General features: G+C 49.5%; 2 protein-coding genes across 12 annotated transcripts in view; both read left to right on the top strand.

Moving 5' to 3' along the window:
- The window catches only part of Camkk1 (calcium/calmodulin dependent protein kinase kinase 1), a 29408-nt gene extending 22430 nt beyond the window's left edge, over positions 1–6978 (top strand). For all 9 annotated transcript variants that reach the window (XM_087191649.1, XM_021238363.2, XM_021238362.2 and 6 more), the window contains one exon: positions 1702–6978. In XM_087191649.1, coding sequence (XP_087047775.1) covers positions 1702–1774 — 73 coding nt within the window. In that variant the 3' untranslated portion in view covers positions 1775–6978. The remainder of the gene's footprint in view (positions 1–1701) is intronic.
- Positions 6979–12407: 5429 nt separating this feature from the next.
- The window catches only part of Ncbp3 (nuclear cap binding subunit 3), a 38551-nt gene continuing 36231 nt past the window's right edge, over positions 12408–14727 (top strand). Inside the window, exons 1-2 of one of the 3 annotated variants that reach the window (XM_087191650.1) lie at positions 12408–12557; positions 14532–14597. Coding sequence is in view for 2 of the 3 variants with exons in the window: in XM_004857224.4 (XP_004857281.1) it covers positions 12455–12637; positions 14532–14597 (249 nt within the window). In the remaining variant the exon portion in view is untranslated. Of the gene's footprint in view, positions 12638–14531; positions 14598–14727 lie in introns of all 3 variants that reach the window. The other 2 variants (XM_004857224.4, XM_013076894.3) reach the window with 2 other exon arrangements.

Genomic DNA, 14727 nt, shown 5'->3' with positions numbered 1-14727 from the left:
GACGCTCACTGGGCCCCTCCATGGGACAGGATGACCCTTCCTTCTCTTGGCAGCTTGATGTTGTCACATTTTGCCAGTGGGTCCAGCTCAGCCTTCTGGCTTCAAATCTGCAGCTCCTTCAGCCTCTGGCACCCTAGAAGAGGTTTGCAGACAGGCTCAGTCTGTTCCTTGTAGAAGGCTGGCTGGTCCATGGAGGGAAAGGCACTACTGTCCCCTTTCCCTGGCCCTGTAGTGGGTGTTAGCTGCCTTCCTGAGTGGCCCATGCCACATGCAGCTGGTGCTTTATGAATACCTGTCCAGTGAGTCAGCGTGAGCAGGCTGGTAGACTGGCCCAGGGGAGAGGAACTCCCATTCGCTATGGATTCCCTACTATGAGCCATATGTGTGAGTTTGCCAGCTTATAGAAGAGGCCAGAAAAGCAGCTCCTCCACAGGCCTTGTCCTCAGGTTTGTCACCATGGTCAAAGTCAGTTTGGGAGACCAGCATGGCCTGCTGGAATTTGCACATAGACCTGGACTAGAATGTGATGCTGGGTGACGGTCACTTCCTCTGGCCTGTGAAGGGAGCTACAGAATGCAGGGGTGGTGGGAGCTGTCTCTCCCTATCTGCTTGGTGGGGAAGGCACACTCTCTCAGGAGGTAAACTTCCACCTGTGTCCTTCCAAGTCACACCTACATACTGTGGGGCGCCCACTCGGGGCAGCAGTTTTCTCTTGTCTTCAATGAGGCACTTGGGGCTGGGGAAGAGGGTTCTCTGAGCTCACTGGGTCTGAGGCCCTGATGCTGGAATTGTGCTTAGCATAGGGGATCATATAGAATTTGACATTCAGATGAGGCCACTTCTGAGAGTAAAAGGGGAAGATATTAATAATTATGCCAGGATAAGCAAAATCAGGACTGTGCCCAGCAAACCAGACATCTGGTCTGGCCTGCTCAGTGTCTGTAGCCCAGCGCCCCCTACTGGTGAAAGACACATCTAGTTTGTGCCCTGCAAATGGATGGTGCAAAGATTGGGCTGGATACTTTTCCAGGCATAAAATTCTGTAATTCTGGGGCCCAAATTTAATTTTGAAAACAGATTTGACCTCATTATCAAGTTCCAGCACTTGACCTTGGTAGGCACTGTTTTTCATACTTTGGGATAATTGTTGACACTGTAGAAGAGTTAAATAGGATGGCCTTTTCTTGGTTTAAAAAGAGAGGTCTTGGACAGGGAGATTGGATACAGAAACCCATTGAATATGTAACAGAACCCCAAGAATGATAGATGCTCTACCCTATGAACAAGGCAAAGCAGATGCAAAACAAAAGCCTCTCTACCCAGGTCTGCCTGGGGCTGATCAGGGTCAGTGTGGAAGGTCTTTGACCTGGCTGATATTCCAAGGACACAGGGAAGTCAGCCAGGTCAGACTATGAGAGGTCCCAGAAGCCATGCTGAGAAGTTGAGATTTCATCTCAGGGCAATGGGGAGCCACAGAAGGGCTGTGGGCTGAGGCTGAGGCTCCACTAGGAAGTGAGGGCTGTCATGCGGGGGTATGGGATGAAGGCCACACTTGGGCCAGTGGGGGAAGAGGTAGTTCAGAGATTTGGGGATACAGACGCCTCTGTGTGAGTGTGTGTGTGTGTGAGAGAGAGAGAGACAGACTGGATAATACACATTCTGAACTCTGAGGTCCTTCTGTCCCTGGTGTCATCTGAACAGGAAAGAAGGGTGTGGAGAAGGGGGCAAAAGCCCAGAGCTCCCTGGTGTCCAAGAAGACGAGGCTGCATCCTGATCCCCTGCATGTGTCCAGGGCCACCAGGCAGCACGTTCATCCCACGCCTCCAGAGGCCCACTGCCCTCATGCGACAGCTCCTCAGGCAGGGGGCTGGGGGCGGAAGCCCCTCTCCTGGCCTTCCTCCCCTCCTGTACTGCATGATCTCTGCGAGGGCATGTCTAGGAACAGGATGGGAACTCGTATCATCTGGGGTTGGGGCAGGGCTCCTATGGCACCTTCCTCCCAGTCCTAGTTCTGTGTGGCCTGACTCAGCCCATGGGGAAGCCAGGGTCCGTGGAACCTGGCTGGTTGGCATGGCCCAGGGAGGGGGCAAGAGACCAAGGTGGCAAGGGGAGGCCTAGCTCAGCTGCCACACAAGAAGGGGAGTATTGCCCACCTGGGTGCAGAGGTTCCAGAGCTACTGTGTCCTCAGAATGCTGGAATGGAGGCTCTGACCTCTCCATGTGTGCCTGGGCCTCGGGGAGAGACGGCAGTGTTGGGGAATTCAGACTCCCTTTTTGTTGTCTTTTGCTTTTGATTCTAACCTGAGAAATGGGAAAAACCCTACTAGGGAACATCTAATGGACCTCCCTACAGCTTTGGGGGGTTCCCAGCACATCCACCATTATTCAGCAGCCAGGTGGACTGGACTGACCTTCCTGGATTGTTTTATACTTGGCACCATCTGGAAAATGGGCTGAATTGAATCATACTTGGAGTATAGGCCTAGGCCTGGAGCAGCACACTTTCCCTGCCCACCTCCCTCCCTCGAGGCTTCATGGCTCCGAAAGCCACACCAGGGGTGAGACTGGCCAAGGGCTATGGACTCAGGGATGTGGCCTTGAGCATGCTGAAACAACTGGAATTCAATCTCTGCTCCTACACTGGCTTTGCTGTCACATCCTACGATGGAGAAACTGTCTGGCTCAGAGGCCTGGCTAGAAGAGGGACACTGCAAGGCTATGCAGACTGGCACACAGCCTTCCGGCCAACTGCCTTGCCCCCGGACTGTCACCAGCCAGTCTGCTCAGAGCTGGAGCACTGGGTCATGCATGTGGGCAGGACCTTCTGGAGCAGGCTTCTTATCTCTCTGGGGTCAGTGAGTGGCTGGCTGGCTGGCTCGATGTTTACTGATCAAATGCTCACAGAGGTGGACCCTCCAAAGGGAAGTACATGGAGCTCAGATGCTGCCCTTGAATCCATGGGCCACAGGGCTTCATATCACAGGAGGGCTTGTTGGTGGAGAGGGAGTTTAGTGGGAGGAGGGCCTGTGTCCTGCTGCATTTCTGTGCCCGTGGGTGTACGTTGCGCCTCCATGCACACACGCATGTGCGTGCCCATCTGCTGCACACAGCACACTCGCATGTCTTGCACTGACTGGTACATGCATCTGTAACATAGTTTCTATGTCTATTTAAGGCTAGGAGCAGAATGTAGCTCGTTGTCAATGGGCCCACACTTCTCCCCAGCTCCTCTGCATTAAGGCACTCTGACCCAGGGCTTAAACAACAGTTCAGTACTATCTCTTAAGAACACTTTTATAGAGTTAAAGGGACACAAGTTAAAAGCCAATCACTGATCAGCAAGTTTTCCTGAGCATTTCTGTGCAGGTGCCTGTCTGTGAAGGCCAGGGCTTGTGGGGGCTTCATGGATTGGACCCAGCCTTGGAAAAAGCTCAGAGGTGGGTAATTGAGCTTCATTGCCTGTGACAGAGACTGGATGGAGTGTCCACTTCATTACTGAGGGTTTTGATTGGCATCATTGTTTTTGAATGTAGCATAAATTATGAACAAACTCTATAAGAGAGTTTTAAAAATTAACTTCCCAGGAAGTGAGTCAAAAACAATAAAAGCCCTTCTGAGTTCGATCCCTGGTACCAAAAAAGAAAAAAAAAGAAACAATAAAAGCCCTTTCTTGAGTTAAAGAAGAAGAAGAAGAAGAAGAAGGCAGCTTTGGCTTTGTATGTACATTTTCTCTATCTGGATATGTGCTGTTTCTCATTAGCTGGACCAGCTGGTTTGGCTTGCTTTTCTAAAGGGTTTGAAGCATCATAAGTCCCTGGGCAGGGCAGCAGTGAGAGAGGTGCTTGGGGAGGTGGAAAGAGTGAGAGGGCTGGGGATTTAGCTCAGTGGCACTGTGTCTGTCTCACAACTGCAAGGTCCTGAGTTTGATCCCTGGTACCAGGAAAAAAAAAAGGGAAGGAACAAGGTGGGCTCTAGGGATTCCTAGGTGGGTCTGACAGCCCCTCGGGAAGGACTGTGCTTGGGAGCAGGTGGGCTGCACACACAGGGTACAGGAAGTCTGAGGTCTGGTCTAGGTGTGGCCTGTGTTCAATACCTGCCCTGTTCTCCTTGACACTGGTCTTTCCCCCATAGAAGGCTCCTCCAGGGCAATGATGGAAAGAGGCACCACTGAGGTCAGACAGCCTTGTACTTGAATTCAAGCTTTGCTAAGTAAGGACCTGCGGGAGACTCAGTTTCCTTACTAGTATAACTTGAATAACTATCAGCACCTCCTCCATGGGGTTCTGTGACAGTATATGAAGTCACTGTGTCAGGCATCTGGCATAGTGCTTGACACGTAGTAAGCAGCCAGCAAATGAGACTTAGAAGGAAACCAGGGAGGTCCTGGGTTCAACACACCCACCCTGCGTGGTGGTGTTTGCCTAGCTGTGAGTTTCCAGCTGAGTGAAGCTAGAGACCAACCAGAGGCCCTAGCACTGAAGACCAGGAAGGAGACAAGGCTGGAGGCTGCCCAGGTTTTCTACCTGAGAAATTGAGACCAGGTTGCCCCTGGTCTGCTTGCATCCTAGTTGTCCTGTGAAGCTCCTGTAGAGCTGCACCAAGCCCTTTCAGGAGAGGTGCTAGCCACCAGGCTGAAGTTTCCCAAAGACTAGACCGATAAAGGGGTCTTGTTCTCACTTCCTGCCCCTGCCCCCTCTCAATTTCAGCCCCACCTGTGTCTCACCTCCTCACTGGTGTCCAACCCGTACCCTCACCAGCTTCCAGAGTGACCTGTCTGAGCATGCACCTGGCCAGGCCCCAGTCACTGAGAATCCTTTCAGCCTGGTGTTCAAGGCCTGGACGGTCTCCTGACTGGGGCTGCACCTGTCCCCTCTGCCCACTCCTCCCTCACTGGACTTCAGGCCCTCCCTTGTTTCCAGGGCCCTGCCTTCCCCCCACCCCACCCCCACCCCAGGCAGCCCTAACCTTCAAGGCCTTTTGGGCAGTGAGAGCTTTGAGAAGGGCCATAGGTGCCTGATGTCATTTCTCCATGAGGACCACTCCTCTAGGAGTCACACTGAGGTAGAAAAACAGGCTCAGAGTTACATAGCGCATCAGAGATGAGCTGGGCTAGATCTCACCTCTTCTGCCCACCTACCCCCACTGAGGCCTCCCTATACCAGCTGCTGGGGAAACTGGGAGTCTCACACATGGAAGGACATCTGGGAAAATCAGAGATGGAGTCCACCCCTTTGGATGTCAGCATGCAGGAGAGCTGAGCTCGGGGACAAAAGGTCCATCTGAAGGTATGGGAGGCAGTGCCCTAGGAGGACCTGGTGTCTCAGAGGATGGCTTTGGGCTCTGGATCCCACAGGTCCTTTACTTAGGCTCTGCTCCCCCAACCCTTCAGCCTATATGGTGTCTCAGTGGAGAGTGGAAGGAAGGGTGGTCAGAGCTACTGAGGGTCCCAGCTTTTCCAGGGTCACATACAGGACCCTCAGAAATGCCCCTCAGGTTCCAAGGTCACCTTACTACAGGTGGGCAAACTTCCACAGGCTTCCCTCAGGCAAACGAGTAGACCTCTCCACCAGGCTGCCCCTCTGAGGAGCCATGTGGTGGGGAACCAGGAGAGTCTGGAGAGGGGCCTGTCCTCGGCCTTGTGCAGAACAGAGCCCTGCCTGTGAGGACTCCCTGCCCCACTCCAGCCTCCTGCTGGACTGGCCCTGAGGGCATCCGTTTCCTTTAGTTCCAGACTTCAATGACCATCGCATTACCTGCCCCGACACACATGCTTATCCAACGCTGCCTGGGGCCTCAGCTGCATCTGTCTCCCTGGCAGCTAGGATGATGGGAGGACGATGAAGCCTGGGTCCTCTCACTCTCCAGACAGCCGCCTCTCCCCACCCAAGCCATACTAACCCATCCCAGCTCTGTGGTCAGCCTCCTTGCCCTCCTCACCACTGAGCTCCCACTGGGCCCACCCCTGAATCACTCCTCCAGGAAGCCTTCCCTGGTTCACAACCCCAGAGACACCCTTGGCCTAATGTCATGGCCCGTCTCCCACATGGCTGAGGCCAGGGCCTTGGCCCCACAGCCTTGCCCACTAGCTGAGCCACTTTGATGACTTATAATCCCTACTTACTGTGCCATCACATTGAAGACCATTTATGGACCACGTCTCAGCTGAATCACAAGAATAAGGTCTTTTCTCTGGGCCCTTATTCTGGCCACCTGATCCCCAGTAAGTCCCTTCTCTGGCCTTTTCTTGTCCTTTGTGTCTTGCTCTTTAGCCTACATAGCTGTGCAGGCCTTCGTGGTAGTGGCCCTGGGGCTTTGAAGGTGGCTGCCCCACACTTAGCACAGTGTTCTGACTCACATGACCTGTGCATGGGCTTGCAGCGTTCCATCCCCAGCAGGACTGGTCACTGATTGTCCTAGCCATGGTCCATGTAATTACTGATGTTCTCTGTACTTTGACCCTCCACCCCCGCCCTTTGGTATCCCCAGTACACACCCCTCATGCGCACACTCATACACCCACACAGAGAATCTTTGCACAGGTTCACCCTGAAGGGCTGGAACTAGGTCAAGACAGCAGGGCACTGGTTCCACCTCCCCTCCCTTGGTTTCACCCAGAGTCCAGCGGGCCTGGTGCCCGAGGTGCCTGAGCTTTTACCGAGAAGATTCCCCTTGCTCTCAGGTCTCTCCTTTCTCCTTTAAGGCACTCTGTGCCAGTATCTACCTGCTTCCCTGGGAAGCCCAACCCTACGCTGAGAAAGGGCTCCCTCTGTGGTCTGCCTGTCTCCCTCCCCACTCCCCTTTCAGTCAGAAGCAACTCGTTGGAACCCAGCCTGGCAACCCTCTGGAATCTCCTCCAGAGCTTTAAAAAAATCTCGAGGTCAACCTTCCTCCACGCCTGACTGATCCAAATGGTGTGAGATGTAGTCTGGGTGTCAGAATTTTTTGTAGTCAATAAACTTTATTGTTTTTTGAAGAAGACTTACGTTTATAGAAAAATTAAGCGGAAAATACAGATAATTCCTCTATATCTCCTCAACCTCCGCCTCCTGCCCCCAGGTTCTCCTATTATGATTTTGCATGGTGTGTTACATTTGTTGCAATTGATGAACCAGTATTGATACATTATTAACTAAAATCCACAGTTTACTTTAGGGCTCACTCTTTGTGCTTATATTTTATGTGTTTAGACAAATGTATAAGGACATGTATCCACCATTATAATATCAAGCAGCATAGTTTTGCTGCCCTAAAAATCCTGTTCTCCATCTATGCATCTCTTCCTGCTCCTCCCAACAACCACCTTTTCTTAGATTTGCCTTTTCCACAGTGTCATATAGTTGGAGTCATATAGTATGTATCCTTTCCACTCCCAACTAATTTTAATGAACAGTAAGAACTGACATGGATAGCTCTGGTGTAAGATTTGGTAAAGAGGAGCTGTAGATCTGGTGCTCTATGCTCCTAAATCTGAGTATAGGTCTCATTTCCTTTTGCTATATCCATCCATCCATCTATCCATCCACCCATCCACCCACCCATGCATGCATCTGTCTATCCATCCTTTAAATGTTTGTCCAGGGCCTTCTGTAACCAGGCACTGGGTTAGACAACAAACTGAACCAACACAGTCCCTGCTCTCAAGGGTCTTACAGTCCACTGCAGGAGACAAGCATTGGTCAAGTTGTCAGGCACATATATAGATGATTTTAAACATACACAGATGGATTACAGGAAAGGCTCACAGTGAGCAGCTGAGAGTAGCTGGGGAGGCTTCCCAGAGGAAGGAAGGCTCTGGTTTAGATCTGAAGTTGAGGAAGAACTAACTAGGTCACCAGTGATGGAGGTAGGGGAGGAAAGCTCCAGAGACTGCCACAAAGGCCCTGTAGCAGGAGGAATCAGAAAGCTTGCCAAGAGCTGAAGTGACGATGTTAGGAATGAGAAGAGAATAGTGCAAGATGAAGCAGAGGGTAGATAGGAGCTGGATAATGTGTGCTAAAAAGATCACTCTGGTTACAGTGCAGAAGAAGTGAAAGAGCCAGAAAAACAGAGAGACCCGTTAGCAGGCCACTGTAGTGGCCAGACAAGAGATGATAGGATGGTGGCTAAGGTGGAAGGAAGTCGAGGGGTAACTGAGGGAAAGAAGCAGAGGGACACGAGGCAAATGCAGGGGGCCAGAACTGACAAGACTATGCATGACTTGGCTGTGGGGGCAGGAGAGGAAGGGGTCAAGGGTGGCTCCTGGGTCCAGCCTGCCCACTGGACTATCAGGGAAGCAGGAAACAGGGAATGGACCTTGCAGATTGAGTCTGAGGTACCTTGAAATCTTGAAAGGAAGCTATCCTTAGGCAGCAGGACAGGCAGGTCTGGAGCTCAGAGGAAAGAGAACAGGAAATGGAAGCCCGGGGGTCCTCAGGGTGTTGATGGCAGTGGAGTTGAAGCCAAGAGTGTGCTGAGATAGGTTATGGAGTGAGCATGGGGTGAGCCCTGAAGACTGTCACTGCTCGGGGAGGACAGAACCTGTAAAGGCACACCTGAGCAGGAGTGGTCAGGAGGTCAAAGGAGAATCGAGTGTGGCATTATTACAGAAGGGTGTGCATAGTTTCCAGAGCTGTGAATGGCTACCAGTGTCCATGCTGCTGAGTGGTCAGGGGAGGTGGTGGTAGAGGAAGTGAGGGAAGAATTGTGAGAATTTAGCTGCAGTGTGTGTCATGGGCCTCATGGCCTCATGACCTTCTTTTTAACTGTGGAAACTCTTCTTTAACTACTGATCTGTTTGTGTCCCAAGGATAGACAGGAACTATAGTGCGTGTGGTGAGGGGGTTTTGTGTGCCCGATTTCAAACTGTGTTAAAAAGCATCTCTGTTTTATGGAGTGGGGAGGGGAAGGGAAAGTAAAAAGAATTGAGATGTGTTGTGTACATGTACCAACTCTCCATGATGAATTTACATAATCATTACATACTGTAAACATATACTGATAAAAATTTTAGAAAAGAACAGCTCTATTTTAATCAGCACAGTATCACCTCAGGCCAGAGGACCATGTTACTAACCCTTAAGCAGCATCTGATTTCACCTTAGAAGCTTATATTACCTTCTGCTGGCTTTGGCCTTTGTTACCCCAGGAGATAAGGGCTTCTATTATTTTTATTCCCCTCCTTTCTGGATGAGAGGGAAAAGGAAAGGGGTGGTGAGATTATAATTAAAGAAAAAGAAGAAAAAAGGAACCTTTTAGAAGACCTTGTCAATACCCTCTCCTGCCCCCTAACCTCTCATTTACAAATTTCTGAAGAGTTCTCCACACTGTCTCAACTCCCCCTCTAATCTGGACACTGGTCCCTTCAAAACTGTCAGTGGCCAACAAACCTCCATATGGAAGCCAAGTTCTGACATGAACTTGTGGCTGCATTTGACACTCTGTCAATCCCTTCTTAAAACTCTCCCCAGACTGTGCAAGGTCCCACTCTCCTGGTTTCCTCTTTCTAGGAAAACTACCTAGACTTTGGAACTAAAACAACACCGAGTGATATCTGGCATTACCCAACATGCACATTCCTCCTAGGGATTATCTCATTCTCTCTGTCTCTCAGTTTTTCTTTTTCTTTTTCTTTCTTTTTTTTTTTTTTTGGTATTGGGGCTCGAACTCGGACCTTGCACTTGCGAGGCAGGCGCCAGAACCACTGAGCTAAATCCCCAGCTCTGTCTCTCAGTTTTTGAGTCAGGGTCCCTGTATATAGTCCAGGCTGGCCTTGAACTTGCAGTCCTCTTGCCTCAGCCACCTGAGTGCTGGGTTTATAAGTGTGTATCACCATGATGAACTGGTAGACCATTTAATTCTCTAGGGGGAAGTCTTTGTTAGACTTCCTATTGACTATTAATTAGAATATTTTACAGCTCTTGAGAGTAGAAGCTAATTTATAGACATTTCATAACAAGTACATAATTGTTGGCAATGCAAATGTCTTCTGTCTGAAGGAATAGTGAACCCCAAAGATTACAGTTTCTTGCCTTGTAGGGCATTAACCTGTCTTGTGAAATCATTTTGATTTTCCTTTGACCAACCAATTGAACATTCATTCTCAAATTCTTGTGAACTAGTCTTCATATCTTACTTTTTAAATTATTATTATTCAATGAATAGATAAAAGCTTTGAAGGTTGAGTATGCAGCTTAGTGGTAGAGTACCTGTCTAGCATGTGCAGGGTCCTAAGATTTGATCCTAGTACTGCAAAACAAAAACAAAACTTGGGTATACTTATTTTTTTGAGAGTCATTTTTCTTTCAGTACCAGGAATTGAACTCAGGACCTTGCACTTGCGAGTCAGACATGGTGCCACTAGCTGTATGTTTTTTAACTTTTTGAAAATTATTCTTTACAATCTCCTAAACTCTCCATGGCTCCACTTCAGCAGGCTACACTGAGGACGGGTTTGGGGGTGAGTCGGGTGACCATCTTAGTTATTTTTCTTGTTGCTGGGACTCAACACCTGACATCGACAAATTTAAGGAGCAGGGCTGGGGATTTAGCTCAGTGGCACCAAGCCTGACTCACAAGCGCAAGGTCCTCAGTTTGATCCCAAGTACCAAAAAAAACACCCCCAACAAACTAAAGGAGGAGAGGTTTGCTGTTGCTAGCCCCTCAGTCCATAGTCAGTTGGCTCTAAGACATGGCAGAGGAAAAGCTGCTCATATAAAGGTAGTCAGGAAGCTGAGAGCAAAGAGAGAAGATACACCCTTCCAGGGCACACTTCTCAGTGACCTGCCTCTTCAGACCAGGCCCCACCTCCTAACATGACACTCAGCATTAATGCCCCTGTGATTCAGTCACTTTTCAAAAGCCCCACCCATAAGTACATGCATGGGGCTTTGGGGGCACATCCAGATATAAACCATAACAGCAACTGAATAAGGAAGAGCACAAAGGGATTTCCTGGCAGGATCCCTAGTGTTTTGACTTCCCTGGTTTGCCAGGTCTGAGGGTTGTTCTCCTCTGAATTGCATTGAGCTGCAATGTAGGGTCCTCCCAGCATCAAATCGTCAAGGAGCGGGGCTCCTACTTGGCACAAAGAAGAGCCTCCCCAGCTTTCTGGACTGGCCTCCTGATGTTCACAGCAGAGGGAGAGTGCTCCTTCCTCTTCCACCCCAACTCCTACAGGCCTAGAAAAGCAGTGGAATAGTGGGGCCTGTGATAAACTTTCTTTGAAATGATTTTTTAAAAAAATGCACTCTATGTATTCAACTGAACCTCATAACTGCTTTATATTCCTTTCACTAAGGAAAACCAGCCTTCTAATAACTTCCATCTTGTATTTGTCCTGTTGTTTAGCACCACTGTAAGAAAAACTAGGATATGCTCTACTTCTGTTGGATCTTGCATCTGCATATAATTTCATTTAACCCTCAAAACCTTCTTTGCAGGCATGTAAAACAGTTCTAAGGAACTGAGACTCAAGAGTTAAATGACTTGCCCAAAATCACACATAGCATCTGATTCTGCTCATGGTCTTCCTTGGTTTATAATTATTTATTCCTCCATAAGCAGATCTGGTAGGGCCTCAAAGACCCACCTACCGCTTCCTCAGCTGGGAAGACAGGCCCAGAAAGGGACTTGAACTAGCCTGAGGTTACACAGAGAGAAAGATGCAAAATTAGGACTCAAAGCAAAAACTGACTGGGGTACCCCCCCCCCCCCCCAAGCCTAGACATGCCCTTTCCCAACCAGGCTCTTGTCAGAAGTAACTGCAGAAAAATCAAGTTTTCAGGTCTATGGTGGATGGAGGCCCCATCAGTCATGAAACTGGGGTCTAAGCTTTTGGGCTGGTCACCACCCTCTTCAAGTCTCACTTTTTAAGTACATAAAATGGGTAAATTACTGGAAGAGTCAAAAGAGTCAGGGTTTACAAGATAATTAACTATTTGTTAACCTATGGATTGTCAAGAGGTGATAGACCAAGGCTCATTCTAGGTTCTGGAGCCAAACTGCCTGGGCTCAGATCCACGTTTTGATTCCTTAAACAGCCTGTACTTTGGGAAAATTTCTATGCCTCAGTTTCCTCTATGTGAAATGAAGATAATAAAGAATGGATTCATAAAGTTGTTGTAAGGGTTCAAGGGCTTGGAAGTGTCTGGAAGGAACATAGTGTCCCTCCCATAGGCGTTAGCTTTGAGTACAGGTTTAGTCCTCAGGGGACAGGTATTTTGTAATCCCAGCTATGCGGGGCTCCTCCAAGCCCCGCCCCTGCCCCCACTCGGCCTGCCTTCTCCTCACCAGATCCTACCCCAAACCAACTCAGGTTCCTCCCGCCTACCGGGGGGCAGTGGTACTAAAGGCGGCTTTCTGGCCGAAGTAGGTGACGCTCTAGGGAGCAGCAGTGCTTCTCTGTAGCCGGTGGCGGCGGCGCTCTAGCCGAGCTGTGTGCAGGGCAAATTCTCAGTGGTGCGGCCGGCGGGCAGCGATGGCGGCCGTACGCGGCCTGCGAGTGTCGGTGAAGGCAGAGGCCCCGGTGGGTCCGGCTCTGGGGCTTCCGTCCACTGAGGTGGAGTCCAGCTTGGAGCGTGGTGAGCCGGAGCCCATGGAGGTGGAAGAGGGCGAGCTAGAGATCGTGCCAGTGCGGCGCTCCCTAAAGGAATTGATCCCGGTACGGGCGGGGGGCGGGGGCCAAGGAGGAGGTTGCGGAGCGAGTGCCCGAGCGGGTGGGGGCCGGAAGGGGAGGTGGCCGGCGTCCCACCCTGGGAAGTCAGGGGAGTTAGAGGGGGCGCGGGTGATGGGGCCAGAGGAACAGGCTTGAGGAAGACCCGGAGCGGGATAAAGGACGCCAGGGCGCCGGAAATGGGTGTCGAGAGAGCTGGAGGTGGGGAGATCGGGGAGAGAGTTGAGGACAACCAGTCGCTGCCCCTCGGAGCTAGGCTGTGCTAGGGAGTGAGTGAGGAGGGGCTCAGGTTGAGATAAAAGGGGAGCCCCAGGCGAGCACCGAACCTGGAGCGGCCCAGAAGGAGCTGTTCGGTGGCGCCCGCATCCAGGTCTCCCTGCACCGGTGAAGTTGTGCCTGTTAAACATGGCACTCGTTCTATTTCTTCGGAAAAAAGCTGGACTTGACAGCAGCAAACACTGTTACTGTTCTGATTTAAGGGTCGTCTTGCCTCCCCGCATTTCCATTGCTGTATAGCACCTACTCCATAGTCCTAGCATCTGACCCGTAGTGAAATCAAAGTATCAGGACCGCTATGGTCCTGCCTCTCTTTTACCACAGCAGGAATGATGAGGGATGTTTTGCTGTGGCTTTGTGGTCCTATGTCCAGTCAGGGCTGGCCATCAGTTTCACACATCAACTTTAAAAAAAACCAAAACTGTATGTCAGCAAATCTTGCTTTTAAACTGAGGTTACAGGAAAAGGGTAAGTTAGGATGCCTACATTTTGCCATTTGCTACATTATGCCATTTAACTATCACTGGAATTGTGACATAAATATCAACATCCCTTCATTCAGTTCAACATACATGTATTCCATCACCTACTGTATGTCAGCATAGTTCTGCATGCCTGATCAGCCTCGAGATCAAACTGCCTCCTAGAGTTTATGTTCTAGTGGGGACAGAGTAGATAAATGATTTCCATTAGTGTTAAGTTCTATGAAGAAAATAAATATGTTAATGGGTAGAAAGTACAAGGGTGGAGGGGGTGTGCAGAGCATCAAGCAGAAGGTGATAGGATGGTCAGGAAAGTCCTCTGAGATAGTGACATTTAAACTGAGCTGTAAATGACAAAATGGGACCAACCAGGTGCAGATTGGAAGGGAATGTTCCCAGCAGGGACAACAAGCACAGAGGCCCTGAGATGGGAAGAAGATTGTTTTGTTGGGAGAGCAGCATAAATGATCAGGAAGATAAGCACATAGCATGGAGGCAACCAAGGCCCAGACACGTCTAAGAAATTGTACACATGATGTGGTAAATGTCGGAACTGAGACTTTGGTCCTCCCTCTGTGTTCACATCCCATCCTCTTTTCATTGCACTGTGCTGTGTGTTTCCCCCAGGAATTCTAGTTGGGCCAGACTTTCTGCATTTTGATGGAGGCTTGTACTCCACTTGGTGGCCTTGCATGGGCAATTTGTCCAGTCTGCATTTGGGGAAATAAATGACAGTGCCTCATCTTTGACATTTTTCATGAAATCGTTTGGATTTTCATTTACATGGATACCTTCCTGGAATATATAAGATTTTAGACAGGCTTCTGTCTAGAAAAAGACTTCTTGTTAGATTGGTTGATTGCTACTATGGAGTCATGGGGATGGGCTTTTTTTTTTTTGGTACTGGGGATTGAACTCAGGTCCTTTTGCTTACAAGGCAGGTGGCAGAACCACTGAGCTAAATCCCCAGCCCTGGGGATGGGCTTCTTAATGAGAGGTTGTCACAGGTGGAGAAGGGTTGCTAAAGAATATGACTATTCAAAAAGAACCAGTTATTGGACTGCCTTTTATCATGGATTTTACCTCAGTTGCTGCCAGAATTTCTCACCCTTCCTCTCTTTTAGGACACAAGCAGAAGATATGAAAACAAGGCTGGCAGCTTCATCACTGGAATTGATGTCACCTCCAAGGTAAGACACACTGTGATTTATTCAGTTTAATAAGCTGGTGAACTTAATGAATTTGGTCCCTAGGATTAGCAGAACAATAAATATTCTTTATTTCTTTTTTTCCTTTGTTGTCAGATTAAAATTTTTACAA

Source organism: Heterocephalus glaber, unplaced genomic scaffold (genome assembly GCF_053883595.1).
Source record: "Heterocephalus glaber isolate CG9 unplaced genomic scaffold, H.glaber_assembly_v1.0 deba00001564, whole genome shotgun sequence".
Lineage (NCBI taxonomy): Eukaryota > Metazoa > Chordata > Mammalia > Rodentia > Bathyergidae > Heterocephalus > Heterocephalus glaber.
The sequence above is the reverse complement of the archived record's forward strand: the minus strand, read 5'-3'. Positions and strand labels throughout refer to the sequence as shown.